The sequence below is a fragment of the Heliangelus exortis genome, chromosome 7 (assembly GCF_036169615.1).
Source record: "Heliangelus exortis chromosome 7, bHelExo1.hap1, whole genome shotgun sequence".
NCBI classification, from domain to species: domain Eukaryota; kingdom Metazoa; phylum Chordata; class Aves; order Apodiformes; family Trochilidae; genus Heliangelus; species Heliangelus exortis.
This window is the reverse complement of record NC_092428.1, coordinates 9,574,844-9,590,653: the sequence shown is the minus strand read 5'-3', so window position 1 is coordinate 9,590,653 and position 15,810 is coordinate 9,574,844. Positions and strand designations below refer to the sequence as shown.

The following is a 15,810-nucleotide window of genomic DNA, read 5'->3' as shown; positions in this document are numbered from 1 at the left end:
TAAAAATGTGCTCCTTTTCCTTCCAATTTGTTTCAGTTATGCTAACCTTCAGAAGTACAAGCAACAGCTAAAGGTTAAATCTTTTCATACAGAAGCATGACTGTAATGCTGGTGAAAGACTGTAGTTAAACCTTGTCTACTTCTATTTGTTTGGCTGTGAGAAATTCCCTCTGAATGTACTTACTGTTAAAGAATATATCGCTGGTTCCTTGTTATCAAGATCTCTTTCTAACGGACGAAACTGCTGGTACATGGAACAATTTTTATCCCAAAGAACAGGAGGTTTCAAAACATATCCACAACCACCATTAGCCTCAAACATCGCTGCGTTAAGTTGCAGAGGAAGATCTGTAAAAGTAAGGCAGCAAAAACTGACAAAGAGCAACCAAACAAGAGAAAAACTCTTAACAGTGAAGAGAAAGACATTTTAAGGATGTTTTCCTTTAAATTTCATTCTGTACTATTGGTTCATTCTTGGTTTTCAGAGACAGCTGTAATTTATGTATACAATACTTCATTATAAAACATTATAAGAACAGTTCAGTCCCTTCTATCCCTTTCTATTGCCATTATGCAACTGTAGGGCTTGCCTACATCTCTTCTCTGAGAAGGTTCTAGGTATTTATCCCGAATGAAAAAGAACTGACTGTGTAGCTTTGTAGATGACCTGAAGAATCACTGACGTAAAGGGTGAGGGAGCACAAACTAGGAGAGAAAATGGCCATAAAATGGTTTGATCAACATTAAAGCAGCATCCAAAGTGGCATTTCTAAGTAAAAAGTAGTTCAGTCGCTTTTTATACTTGAATTACCAGAAAGGGAAAATAGCTACTTGAACCTGAGGAAAAAAACAACCTTCATCAATAAAATAACAACAAAAATGCTAAGTGTTGTTGTCCATGCTCTTCTGTGCTACCAGGAGATCTGCTGCATTGGCATCAAGCTCCTGAACTCCGGGATCACTACTCTCATGGACCAGCTTGTCATGTTATGAACCTGCTGGAGTGCACAGACAGGAATATCCTCTTGTAATAGCAGGTAAAAGCAAATATCAAATACAAATCAACAGTTCAAGAACCGATTTTACATCTAAAATGTATTAGAATGTATGTTCAAGTACCCATACCATCTGTTTGGTAGTTCAGAGCCACAAGCTGAACACCATGAAGCCAGAAGATGAGTGGATGGGGATTCGAGGAGTCAATGCGTGTGGCAGCAGGGTAGGTCCTCAGAAGTTGGCAGGTGGTGTGCTGGATCAGCTTCTGGGAGTAGCGTCTGCACAGCCGCTTGGCAGCGTTCTCATTCAGGGAGGAGATGTGATAGCACTTGGGTGTCCTTATAATAGCACTGAGAGAAGCTGGAGAGTTGTAAGGAGAGCAAGGATCTTCCCAGTTTGGCCGCATCACATCAAAAGGACCTGGAAAATCAAAATAGTGCCTTCAACTTACAGCTGCAGACCCGGAGACTCCAAGAATTCCCAGATTTCTAGTGAAGTGTGTGTGTATACTTTGGCTTCGGTAGAAAAAGGCGATCCTGGAAAATTACATTAGTCAGTATACTAAGTGGAACATTCTTTCCTATACAGTAAGAACAATCCATGAGAGGAAACATAACGATTAAGTGCTGAAATGATGCTGTGATTAGATGTGCTAACAGCCATTTTCATAAATAAATACTTAACTGGAATTTGCCTGAAAAAAAATCCATTTTTTTTACTTTTACACTTTACATAAGCAAGGGAGGCAAGATTGCAACCCATCTGATAAGTCTCCAAACAGGCAGTCTAGAGTGACTACAAAGTACAAAGCCAGTTTATTTACATCCTAGAGGATTAAGTGCCAGACTTCTTCATTTCTAGGATGCTGGCCTCTATAGGGGAATCTAACCTGTCTGCTGCAGCCATGCCCTTGGGCTTAAAGAAATGCAACATTCCTTGAGGCAGAAAAGAAGCACAAGAGAGTGTACAACTTTGCAAGTGTAACTTTCTGTTTATGGCATTTGCTTAAAAGGCAGGAGATCTGAGTCTTAGACCCCCTACTCCAGAACTTTTTCTGTACTTTATTTCTTTACATCTGTTCATCCTCAGAAGTACAATTTCCAAGTTCACAAACTGAATCACCGGCAGAGTCTAAGTACTTCCAAGGTGGAACATGGGAGTTTACACAATTACATGTTTTGACTTGGCTGAATTTTAGGCAACTTAAGTTCTGCTTCAGACACTAAAAATCCTGTTCTGGATGCAGCCCAACAGTCCTACTTTCCATTTGTACTTTGGAAATATTAATTCATACCTTTTAAAATACAAACTTTAAGATACATTGGGTAAAATGTGTGTTAGACTTGAATCATTTATGAATTAGAGCCTTCACATTCCTGAGCAAGTAATTCTATTTTAATATTCCATACTAAACACTTGAGTTATAATAGTGTTATTGTAATAGCTGTTGTGCTAGTGAAAAAACATTCCAAAGTCCAACATCTTACACATTGTGCAGTATTTGATCTTTAACAACTTGGTCTGCTACATGTGTTGGATTACAGGGTCATTCCATGTGACTGGTGAAAGAAGATGCTAACTTTACCTTTTCCAGATGCTTTGGCAAGAGCAGCTGACTCCCCAGGGCTCAGCCTGCCAGGATTGTTGCCAAAAATGGACTTCCTGCTTTTTCTTTCTTTTCCTCTGCTAGAGCCAGATGGGTTTAGAGTTGACAAGCCTGTTCCCATAAATATAAAATACATGAGCCAAAAAACATGACCAAGAGGGCATGACATTTTCCATCACATTTTACATTATTTTTAAGACATGAATGCTCCTGTTATATAGCACACAGGGCAAGCTGTGTATTTTTCTCCGTAATTAAATTTTAACATATTTACATACATACACGCCTTTATATATGTCTATATTATGTATATTTATTTATACATATTGTATATAAAAAGTTATATGAAGCAAAACAGATGCATAGTTATCTCTGATACAACTTTCTCCATTTTACTTTTTGGCTAAAGGAAGGTAGTGGCTCTGTTTCAAATTACCAATCGGTCCTAATTAATACAAAAAATATTCTAGACTAACAGTCCCAATATATTAATCCCTAGAATAATTTTAAAAATACTTTCTCAAGTAACAACAAATTTGTACGGTAAAGAGAATAAAACAGGGTTAATTTAGGATAGGAAAGCTGCATAATTAAATAAATGCAAAAATATTATTTAAAGATGTAATGTAAAGGAAAAATCCAAATACTGTTTGTTAAATAGTTTAGCTTCAAAATGTTTTCAGAGTTATCTCCTTCTGTTTAGAATTTTTATTTCAGTGATGCAAAATATGGAAGGTGTACAAAATCCATTAAGTATTTAATGGCCAATATGTACCAGAAGTGGAGCTGGAAAGCTCTAGTATAGTTATTATTCAAACATATGCATTCCAGCAAAATAATCATTAAAACCATGATCTATTACTTCTACTCAGTGAAGTAAACACTCTTAATCCTCCTCAAGGTCAGTTTCTTTCTATTAACTTGGAAAGGGCACATGGCAGACCAAAATTAAAATTATTAATTTTTTAAAATTAAAAATAGTTTAGTTTAATTTTTTAATTAAAAATACAGTAGTCATTCTGATACCCACAGCTCTGAGGTGTGGGATGCTCTCAGAGACCCAGTATACATTCTGATATAAAGTATAACAAAACAAATACAGCATTACTTGCCCGTGACTCATAAAACGACCTATGTGAATCCATGTGACTAAAGAAAGTTCTTATTTTAATACTAATATTTCAACTACAAATGTAAATCACACAGAGGATAGATTGGACTCTTCCAGTGAAGTCTGTCCACAGCTGGAAATTTTTAAAATCCCTCATCTATGACATGTCTATATGCATTAAGTAAAAATTATCCTGATAGTTTCAATGGAACTGCTTGGGTTAGTGAAATTTAGGATGTATATAAATGGTTTTGGTGTTGGAGACATACTGTCTCTTTGGGCCAAGGCGTACACATGAACCAGAGAATATGGTAGAAGCTGAGATCAAGGAATTTGAACTGACTAGAAGAACGAGGAGTTATGCACAGTGTGCTTCCAGCACTATTTAATCCCAGTTTTCAATAGATCAAGTGGATTTTGGCAGGCAAGATCCAGGTGTCAAACTCCTGTTGTGGACAGAGACTAAGGAGACAGACCAACCACAAATAACCAGAGAGCAATGACAATACACTCTAGGGTCAGCTGCACCCAATGTCATGGTCACTGGGTAAGCTGCAGCTGGGAGCCTTCTTCAGTCTTTTCCCATGGCCATGCTTTGCACATGACATGTCTCCTCCTAGAGGCAAGCTCCATTTTTTCACCCCCATTTAAACCTGAATCCAAAATACAGCATCATCTATTCATGGAATCACAAATTCATGAAGTAATGCAGGTTGGCAAGGATCTGGTAGTCATCTGGTACAACTCTCTCATTGAAGTAGGGCCAGCTTGGATCCCACCATACTGAAGATAGATCCTTGTTCTGGGTTGATGTGGTGACATTTTTGGTAGCAGGGAAGGGGTCCCCTCCCCTAAAGATGGCTCACGTAAGCAGCTGGAATAGCTCTCCCTGCTCCAGGATGCCGGGCCCTGCCTTAGGCCATCAGTGAACACAAAGATTTTCACCTCTGCAATTAACATATTCAAGAAGGGGAGACACAGATTGTTAAGAGCAGGGCAGAGGAGAAGGGGGAGGTGAGAGAGAGCAACATGTGTAGAGAGAGAACACCAGAAGAGAGAACACCACTGGAGGAGAGCAATGCCTGAGCAGAGAGACCAAGGCTGGTGAGGAAGGAGGAGGAAGTGCCTGAAGAGACTTTTCCCTACATCCCATGGCCTGTCCTCTGCACTCACGGAGGAGCACGATGGAGCAGACCCTGAAAGACCACGGTGGTGCAGGTGTTGTGGACCTGGCCAACCTGTGTGGAATCCCGGTGGAGTAGCTGTGGACCTGCAGCCTGAGGAGGATCACGGAGCAGATGCTGTAGATCTGTTCCTGAAGCCATGGGCTCTGTGGGCCACTCGTGCTGGAGCAGTTTGCTCCTGAGGGATCGTGTCTTGTGGGAGGGACCCCACATTGGAATAGGGAAGGACTGTGAGGAATCTTTCTCCGTGAGGAGGAAGGAGCAGCAGGAAACAATCTGTGACATCCTGACTGCAAACTCCACTCCCTGTTCCCCTGTGGCACTGGAGGGAGGATGTAGAGGTACGGAGAACAAAGAAATCTGGGCTTGGGAAGAAGGGAGGGGTGGGGTGAAGTTTTTAAGCTCTGCCTTATGTTTTCTTTTTGCCCTGCTTTTAATTTGATTAATGATAAATTAAACAGACTTTTCCCCCAGGTTTGAGCCTGTTTTGCCTGTGAGTGTAACTGGTGACTGAAAACCTCACAGCCTTTGTCCTGACCCGGGAGGTTCTAGGGAGATTTCCTCCTCACCATCCCATAATGGGGGTGGGGGAGTGACCAGCCCTCTGGTCCTTTGTTATCATCCAGGCTAAAACCAAGACAATGCTACCATCCTAACATAATGACAGAGCAAATGTTTTCTGTTTCCCTACAACCTCTATGCTATGCACATTGAGTTACAAAATTTTGGGCTCATCCCCTGTGTGAGGGGTAACCACACAGCTGTTATATAATTAATACCAAGGATGGAAAACTTCCCTGGCCTTTTTATTCTAACCATCTAAAGTAAGATGTTAAAACTGTAACAATTGCCTTCTCACCACCCGTTTCAGACCAACAGCCAGGTAGTCTGCGAGTTTGCAGATTATTTGCAGAAAAACTGAAATTTTCAAACTCCTGAAAAAAGAATTTACAGTATCTATGTAGGGTGTTCTTTTTTAAGCTCACTTTAATTTCTCGAAAAGTGATACCACTGGGGCAAATAGTCTGATACAATGGAGATGGCAACTGAATTTCATGGTGGTCAGGTCACGCTTTATTGTGCATGTGCTATTTTTATGTACTCAACTTTCTCTACTCACTGTCTAAAGATTCTCAGCATCAAGGCAACAAGCCATGTGCCAGGGGGCTATAGCATCACTGTGTTCAAGAATGCTTCACTACCCTCATCTTGTGTGACCCAAAAGAACAAACCTTCATCCTCTTAGATAATGGTATGATGATATCAAACAGACTGAAATTAAAGCTAAGCAAGGACTGTAAGGGTTGAAAACCACTGAAACAACAAGAGCTGTGGTGGGTTCCTTGCCACCAGACATTTTATAAACAAGGAATGTTATTTTCTCCACATGATAAATTGGTTTGACCAGACAACGCTTCGGGAATTCCGTGTTACTCAGTAGTTAAGAATAATTGAACATCGTGGTCCCTGTCTTTTTTTTTTTTAGTCACAAACCAGTGATTCACACTCAGAGACATAGGAAACTGTAAAAACAGACATTTATGAGGAAAGGAGAAAAAGAATATTTACACTGCTGGTCAGCCACTGACATGAATTCTGTCCTCCCTATTCCCAAAATTTTTGCATTTTCTGAGTTGGGTAGGAACACGGTCAATACAGCTACATAGTCATTGATCTACCAGCCTTGTTCTTATTATTAATAAACAATACTGGGGTATGGCAGTGCACCATCTCTGTGCCCTCTAGCTAAGCACAGGTATCCACACAGTAGCACGGTGGCCAAGGAAGTATATGCATCTCACAGAGAAGGTAGCATTTGTCTTGAGGAGACAAAGTTTGTTGGAAAACTAATACTATAGCTTCATGTGTGAAAGGAACTCACTTTCTTAACTGCTCTTTTCATCTCCTCTTTAAAGTAAGAGGAAATCCAATAAGGAAAGCAAGTGTTTCTTTTATAACTGAAATTACATTAAAAAGCGAAATATTTTGAAGTTCTCATAGAACATCAGAACTTTTGTGTGGCAAAATGCTTGGAACAACTTTCACTCTGTCTGTTTAAACTTGAATATCATTATTTAAAAGAAAATATTTTATTTGAAAGATTATTGCAGATTTCATTAAAAAGAGTATCAGATTTGAATTTTTAGAGGTTATTATTTTTACAAGTGACACCTACAATTCCTAGAGTTAAAGAAGCTTATGAAGGAATGTCTCTCCATTTTTTAGTCTGTTTATCTTACCAATTTGACACCATTTAATGTTTGGATTGCTTTTCTAATCTGATTATAGTTTGGTTTGCTTAAGATTACATTAAAAAGCAGTTTTTTTCATTCAGAATATTAAACACATCAATAAACAATAAATTCTCAATTTAAAACTATTTATGTACACAGTGCTCACACACAAAACATACTCAACCTCATGTTTCAGTAATGAACAAGCAACTACCAGTGATCTCCTCTTCAGTTATTCCCTCTCCTTTTCCTCTGCAAACACTGTTCTTCCTACTGCACAAAAGAAGAGCCTCATACTTCCTTAACCCCTTTCATAAGGAGTGTGTGTGTGTGTACAACTACCTGCCCCCACCCACCCCATGAAAAAGCTGGTTTATCTCCCAAATGGCTCCCCTCATATCCACTTAGGAAAGAACAGAAGATGTAGCTGCAGGAAAAGGTGAAACACAGTGAACTGAGATCACTTAAATGTGACAAGCAAGGTTTTAAGAATATTTCCCTTTCTAATACAGTAGGACCTTACATGGACATGTAAGCTTTCTGTTTTCTGTCATTTGGCAATGAAGCAGTTGTCTTAGTTGTAAAGACTGGCAAATTTCACTTCTGTAAACATTTTAATATGACAAACAATGTGTCTTCACATAATTTATGAATGCTGCTGCTCAGCCAGGAGTTAGTACTATGTAGACTACCAAATCAGCAAGAAAAAAGCTCCCTGACTATTTCAGTTTGAAAATGCTTGTCCTAACTAATTCAAAACAGAAGCATAATGTCTCCAAGAATTAGAAAGCTTAAAACAATAAAACAGGGCATTGTACTCACCAGGAAACTTTACAGCTTGACAGTAAATTACAAGATCTGATAGCTCTGGGGCTATCTGCCTGCTTTCTTTCTTATTTTGTGGAAGATAGAATTCTTCACCGAGTTCCATGTCGTAAACCTAAGTGACAAGTCCAAGAACACATAATAATAAAACTACTGTATTTGAAAGTAGTCTTGTGCATCTAACTTAGGTCCTTAGAATCCTTTATCTCATTCTTCCTATATGGTTTGCTGTCTTCATCTAACACAGCTCCATGTGGGATCATCACTACCAGTTACTGATACTGTGCTAGTGTGCAAAGGCCTCCATCAGGGTCAGTTCTCCAAACGTTTAGAAAAAACCCATACATGTTCACAAGAAGCTACAATTTACTAAACAGCAATGCACTGGCTTAGCTGTCAGATGATTTAATAACAGGTAACGTGGCTACCTGACATTACAGTGCAGTATTTTAAGGTTATTTAGAGACAACAAGATGCTGAAGATTCAGATGAAATCTTCATTTTCATTGCTTTTAACAGAAGATTGTATATACTCTGAGGATTTTTCTTGAACACTATGTTGAGTGTTTGCTTTATTTAATGTATTTTCTCTAGTGTGTTAACAGATTTTCTGCTATTTTTCTTCACTATGGCCGGTGTCTGATGTCACAGCTACCTAAACCACACAAGTCATAACATATGCGATCAAATTCCATATCATATATGGCTACATAATAAAGCGTGGCTGAGACAAAAGAAGGCAAAAAAAAGAACTACCTTTCCTTTATTATTGTAAGTAGTACAATCAGCCTTCTTTATTCGTTTGGCAGTCTCTTCATTATATTCAAACTGCAGTTTATCACTTGATAGCTTATTCTCAGGTCGGTCTTCAAGAATGTTATCTAAAAATTAATGAGATTTAATAAACATAAAGCCAAACAATTTTCACTAGTAATTTAATTTGAATTAACAATATTTCTGGTCAATCCTGGGTATCTTAACAAGATGCCAAAATAATGCATTTAGTGGTCAAAGCATTCGCTTTTAGTAGTAACTTTCTACTTTGAAAATGTAATGCTTGGCTTTTCTTAATACATTGCACTTCTTTTAAAGCCCATCCTTTTGTGCTCAGAAGATACTTAAAAACCATCTAATGAATGAAACTTGCCATGCATCTGAAAACAACTGATATTCCTGAACAACCACAAATTGCTCAAGTCCAAACACAATCAATCACATTGAAGATGTAACATCTTTGTATGGGAAGTTCTGGCATTCCCCTCCTGACATTCACCATGAATATTTTTTATATATACAGCTTTTCTTCAAAACTGCATATTTAATAGAGAATAATATGCCTACAAATTTGGTCTTTCTGGACCAAAATACTGTAACTGTCACAAAAGGAATGGTTTTATTTAATTCCTGATGCTTTGACCATATTCTTTTAATGCATAACCAGTGTCACACATGCAGCCTTCTAACAGTTCCTGACCAGTTAACAGTGCCACATAAAAACATCTGATTGTACTTCTAATATGAAGTAGAAACCACATAGTCACACTGTCACATTTAGTAGGCTGGAGATGCAGTGCTGATTTCATGCAGTTAAAATGCACAACCAAGTGGCCTTTACCTTCCTGGCTGTTAGGAGCAGGAGAAGCATTAAGGACATCAGCTACAGGGAAATGGAGTCAGAGAGGGAATAAGAGTAAAGGAAATTAAGATTTGCAGCCAGAGAAATGAAAATTGTCAGTTGTAAAATCATTAGCCTTACATAAAACTAATGTATAAGTAAGAAAAATCAAACTGAAGATACTTTAGAAAGTATACAGACCACTATTTAGTTTATCTTTGACAAAATATTAGCATAATTAAAGATCCAAAAGAATGATCATTGTGATAAAGCAGTAAACCATGCCCCAGATTCCTCCATGTATCAGAAGGTGTGAATGTTTCCTGCTGGCTTCAGACTTCTCCAGCCTTCTCTTAACTACAACACTGCTCAAACACCTGCAGTTAGCTTGCAGTATTTTCCTGGCAAGTCTCTTAAAAAAGATATAAGCTTTTCACAGCACTTTACATTTAAACTATTTTCACCTGGTGCCACACAAGGAGTATTCTCAGGTAGATGGGAAGGCCAGTTTTCTAGCAAAACACAACTGAAGGCAACACTGGCACAAAAGTCACAAATTTTCGCACTAGCATAAATAATAGTGCTACCCACAAGCAGTGTCAGGTCCTGAACTACATTCATGAATTTTAAAGACAAACACAGAAGCAAGTAATGTAAATAAGAGATCAACTGGAAAGAAGTCCTGTGCTGCAGGACATGCTCAAAATTTGCATCTTCTCTTAACATGGTACCTAAAACTTAAACAGGTAAGCATTAGACTTAAAGGGTCAATGAGTGACACTCCCAGCTGCATCAGACCAATGGTCCACTTGGCTCAGCATTCTCTTTCTGATAGTGGCAGCAGAATCTGCTGTCTAAAAAGAGCATCCAGCCACTAACTCATGGTCTATTTCCCCAACATGTACTACCCCAACATCCACAGTTCCTGAATACTAGGGATCACAGAATCATTCTAGTTGAAAAATGCAAGATCATGAAGTCCAACCACGAACTTAGTTCTATCCAGTCCAGTGCAAAATCATGTCCCTAAACACTACATGCACACATCTTTAAACACCTCCAGGGTGCTGGATGTTGGACAGTACATTTCTACCTTAGCATTTCCTTGTCAACCTGTCCATGAATTTGTCTAATCCTTTTTTTCAATCTGCTGACACTGTTTGCCCCCTCAATCTCCCGTGGCAGAAAATTCCAAAAGTTTGCTACTGGCTGCACAAAGAAACACTTTATTTTATCTCTGGTTTAGACTGATCTTCTGCTTGGTTCACTGAGCACTTCCTAGACCTAATGAGTAACAGTCCTGTAGTCCCCTTATTCATCACTTCATGATTTAGTAAATCTGCTTCAAGTTCACCCCTCAGTCCTCTTCTCTACCAGCTGAGAATTGCAGCCTTTTCAGACTCATACAAGGCCACCACCACACTCCCTTCTCAACTCCACCATATCTGTCTCAAGACCTGGAGGCAAGAATTGCACACAGAAGTCAAGTGTGGCACATCAAGGTTTTACATAGAAGCAAAAAGGTTTGTTTTCAGCTCTGCTTCTGATGATCATCATCTTTTGTCATTGCACACCAAACCGAGGATTTCAGAGAACTTGCAGCAATTCTATGATCTTTCAAATTGATATTGCTATTGCTCAGTATAATACAAGCAAGGCTTATGGTTTTTGCCCCAAATGTAATACCTTATGTTTATCCACATTGAAGCACATTTGTAACTGTTTCCATCAGTTTTGTGACCCACCTATGGAGTTTAACAATGGTGCAGCATTTAACTATGCAAAGAGCTTGTTATCACTTGTACTATCATTGCTGTCTCATTGCACTGTGATCTACATTGATACTGTCTCAAAAATGACCAATTAAAAATAATGAGTAATCCACCATGTCCAATCTATGCATGGGGGTTTTCACAAATGTCCTATAGTGAAATGAGGCAACCAGGTGCCACTAATTGCCAGGTAGTGGGCATGAGCTTGTGTTAAGCCCACCTGGGCCTGATTAGGGTGGGCCCCTACTGCGCATGAGGGTGAGGCTCAGGTGGCGCAGCCGGCTGGCGCGCTCGTACAGCAAACCCAAGCAATGCTGAGGCCGTGGGTTCCAGCCTCACCCTAATGGTGATGAGCTTGAGTGGTGCAACCGAGTTAGTGCGGTGCTGAGACAAAGCTCCAGTGGCACAACCAGGTTAGCACGGTGCGCTCAGAAACAGTAAAAAAAGTGGCCAGCCACCTCCTCCTCGCTGGCTTCCTCAGGTGTGAGCTTTATTGGCCCCCTAATCCTGCTCATGCGCAGTAGGGGCCCGCCCTAATCAGGCACAGGTGGGTTTAACACAAGCTCATGCCCACTACCTGGCAATTAGTGGCACCTGGTTGCCTCATTTCACTACAATGTCCTCTGAGAAAATTTGAGAGGATTAAATGTTTCTAACTCCAGCTGTTTGCTCTATCAGAATCTACCAGCCCTCCACCATGGCAAGAGAAGTAAAATAAGAGGAATGACATCATCTCAGCTAACTGAGTGAGAGTGTGGCACATTCTGTTCATCTTCTGCAGTTGAATCAAACACATCTATCTGAACTGCAGAGCTAAGGAAACAGTGGAAGTCACCAACTGCAGGATTTTTTATCACTTCTGACATGCCATTCATTATGCCCAACCTATAAACTGCTCCTAGAGGTGGATTTATGCTAAAGTGCCAGTTCCTGAAATCGAGTATAGCATAAGCATGGACACATGAACTTGCAAGGCAAGTATTGCCTTGCCATTTTTAGACTGAGCAGCTAAAGCCATTGTTATTGAACAAGCCAGGGGCTCAGTGGCTTCTGAAATGAAGAGCTTCATGAAGTGAAGCTTCCTGAAGTGAACAGCTGATGCTGGAACTGCAACTGAGATAGGTACTTCTGGGGTCTGTGAGATTAGAGAGTAACTGAGGAGAAATTTGGAGAATCTGCATCTTAGTCATGCAGATGCAAGGGCTAAATGTGTAGGGAATTTCAGGATTTCAGGTGTCTAAACTCCTTTTGAATGACAATACAGGTAATGTAGAGTACACTATGGATACAGTGATTTTTTCATGATATAAATAATTCATAAGGACTACAATTTATCAATACACTCAACAGTTACAGACAAGTCCTCTACACGGTCCGATTTCTTTCACAGTATTACAGACTAATGCTCCACGGTGCCCCCAGAGACATTTAGTACATCTCCCTGTCACAAGGAAAGATCAGCTTGTCTACATCATTCATGATCTAGAATATTTATATGCCTTATTGCTACAGCTCTAACAAGAGCACTGTAATAAATAAATATATATTGTTACCATCAGAGAGAGATTCATAGTCATAGTCATATTCATCCTCTTCATCTTCTTCCTCTTCGTTGGTAGGCGTAGGGTTGTTAATACCATTGCTAGCCTGTGCATGCATATGTGCCAGCTGGTGAGCCTACAACAAAAGAACCATTTATTACATTACTGGCAAGTATTATTTAAAAAAAAAAAAAAGTTTCATCACACACATACTCAATGCACATCACTATTTCACAACAAACATGAACAGCAAATGTTATAGCCTCAGAGTGAAATTTCATTTATGTTTATCACATAGGGCATGTGGTGCTAATCACAATACTATGAACACAAATTAATTATTTCTAAGTTAGGTCTCACTGCTTGCTATTAAGAAAGAACTTTACCTTTTGTTTCAAAATATCCACTGGTGTTTGATGGGCTTTCAGCTTCTTGTTTTTCAGCAGGATTTTTCTTTTCAGTTGGCCAGGTGAAGGAAGCATGGGATCATCAGAAAAGTCACTCTCAAATAAAAATTTTGTGACCAGTTTATCTCCAAATACACTCTGAAATATCAAGAACATCTGATAAACTATGGGAAATCCCCAGGTATGTGCTTAGAATAATTTACCACATTTTATGGCCTACCTTGAAAATTTCAGCCATCTTGCGTTGCTGAGGCAACGAACAGTGGTTTTCTATTGATATGATAATTGGCATTTCTGAGGTGATAAATGCATTGCGATCAATAGCTTCAACTACCTCCTGTGGGGAAGATCATTGAAGGAACGTGATTATTTTGCAGCATTCAGTTGAATTGCTGTTAGTTAAAAGGAGAGAGGTCCCCTCTAAGAATAAAGATTCCACAAGTTGCTTTCACAAACTCCAACAGATTAAGCTAGTATCTTGTTACAAGAGACCTAGTAACAGCTACTTACACTAGTTACGTAGACAATAACAATAAAATTATGGTACATATGCTACAAAGAGTAATTTGAAAAGTATAATGTTTACAATTGAGGAGTTCATGTCTGACATATTCCCCAGTTAATATACTATTAGGATTTAGCTCATTAGAATTTGTACCTCTCTAGTAGGCCAATTTTTTCCTTCATTAGAGAAACAGTTACTTATTTTCTTTTAATTTTTTGTTTCTATGTGCAATTACTGGCATACCTTAAAAGAGATCTTAGTGGTAAGAGTGTGTCCATGATAAATGATAGGCATTCCATCATCGCCATCCCAGCAGTCCAGTTCTACACTTCTGCAGCCTTGTAAAAGAATCTACAATACAAGTGAACACTGTAAAGACATATAAGCTACAGTCTCACACATCAAAACAGAAGACAGACATTGCAGAGCTGAATGAAAGCCCAGTGATCCAGCAAAAGTGTTGGAAAGAGCAATCTCTGAGTGGTAAACAGCCCACAACAGCTACAGCCTCCACCTAACTGCATTCCCTATGTTGAGAAAAAAAAAAAATGGGTAAGTAAAGAAGCATTTGTGTTCTTAGAAGTACCATAAAGCTTGGAAATTCAGGACACATGTAATATGCAGAAAGTAGCTCTTCAGCTAAATGTTCTGAGGGAGAGAAACGTTTCCATATTTCTACCTGCAAAAGCAGCTATAAAGCAACATGACAAATTATTCCAGGTTGCTATCATGACAGTTTATGGGCACAACATCTGCAATTTATTTGAAAGTTCTTTTTGTTGTTATTTTTTTAAGTAGTGTAACTCTGAAAGTAATGTCTCATTTACTACTTCAATGAGGATAGTCAGAATGGAAATGTGCCAAAACATCTTATTTAATGCTTTTAAGATGCTTTACAGCTATTCATTGATCCACCCATTTATTTATTTAAGATATCCCTAGAAAACCACTGAAGAAAGCAAAGAGGAAGGATGGAGGGAAAGATAAGCTAACCCGTCTGTTGACAGCCCAGCTTACTATTGCTATCAATATTTAGCATGCCCATCATTGAAAGAGTTCTCTGAATTACAGTTATGTATTTAACTGAAAACAAAGATCCCAACAATCAGAACCAGTTCCACAAAACCGCCTACAAACAAAGAAAAAAATTCTTCTCCTATTCAAACCTGAATAAGTAGATTTCAGGCAGTTGTGTCCATAGCTGGCACACCAGCACTTCTGTGAGAGCCAGGCACACTGAGCCAGAACAAAGTGCTCCTTCACTTCTGGGGACAACAACTTGAGTGACAGGAAGAAGCTCTTCTGCATCATGCAAATTTTTGAGCCAGCTGAGCTCTGTCTCACTTCCGATCTATTCCCAATACTCACATCACTGTGCAGTGCTACCACAGGAACCTCCTTTGCGATTTGCTTACTCAATGCTCTCACGTTATTTGGGCTTTCCTAACCACCTCACCCCCTGTCTTGTAACTTCAAAGCAGAGCAGCTGATGAGCACTTCTCAATAGTGAGTCATGATCACTTAAGACAATAAAAACACTATTTACAGGAAGTTTGATACTTCCTCTGACATTTGCCAAACACACACACACACATATACATATGTTATATATTGTGTATATATACACACACACACAAACAAATGCAGCACCAAAATCCCTACGGAGAAACTGCTCTTTTCCTGATTGCCACCAATCAGGCATAAAGCCCAAAAACTGTAAAATATTCCTAGAGGTAATGTTTTTAGAAGTTATAGTTCCATAAGAAATTTATCTTTGCAGTGCAATGTACAGTGTTTGAGCGGTGTTTCTGACATCTGAATGAACTAAAATATTGGATCAGTCTTTCCTGTGGGAAAGTCTAATTTTAGTAGGTTGGGTCAGACTGACTGGTGTCTAAATGCTATGAATCTCAAACAAAACCCTTTTTTTTTTTTGCCTTAGAAAAGGCATTTGAGCACAACTGTGCTTACAGGCAGCTTTCCCACACATCATGTTTTCCAGCGTTTTCCAAGC

The 15,810-nt window shown here is 39.1% G+C and overlaps 1 protein-coding gene across 3 annotated transcripts in view; it reads right to left on the bottom strand.

The window, feature by feature from the left end:
* PLCE1 (phospholipase C epsilon 1) overlaps positions 1–15,810 on the bottom strand; it is a 136,201-nt gene that overhangs the window by 9,410 nt on the left and 110,981 nt on the right. For 2 of the 3 annotated variants that reach the window (XM_071748709.1, XM_071748711.1), the window contains 10 exons: positions 14,040–14,147; positions 13,512–13,628; positions 13,271–13,429; positions 12,897–13,020; positions 9,572–9,613; positions 8,713–8,837; positions 7,954–8,071; positions 2,582–2,713; positions 1,126–1,416; positions 185–348 (listed from right to left, as the gene is read on the bottom strand). In XM_071748709.1, coding sequence (XP_071604810.1) covers positions 185–348; positions 1,126–1,416; positions 2,582–2,713; positions 7,954–8,071; positions 8,713–8,837; positions 9,572–9,613; positions 12,897–13,020; positions 13,271–13,429; positions 13,512–13,628; positions 14,040–14,147 — 1,380 coding nt within the window. The remainder of the gene's footprint in view (positions 1–184; positions 349–1,125; positions 1,417–2,581; positions 2,714–7,953; positions 8,072–8,712; positions 8,838–9,571; positions 9,614–12,896; positions 13,021–13,270; positions 13,430–13,511; positions 13,629–14,039; positions 14,148–15,810) is intronic. The other variant, XM_071748710.1, reaches the window with a different exon arrangement.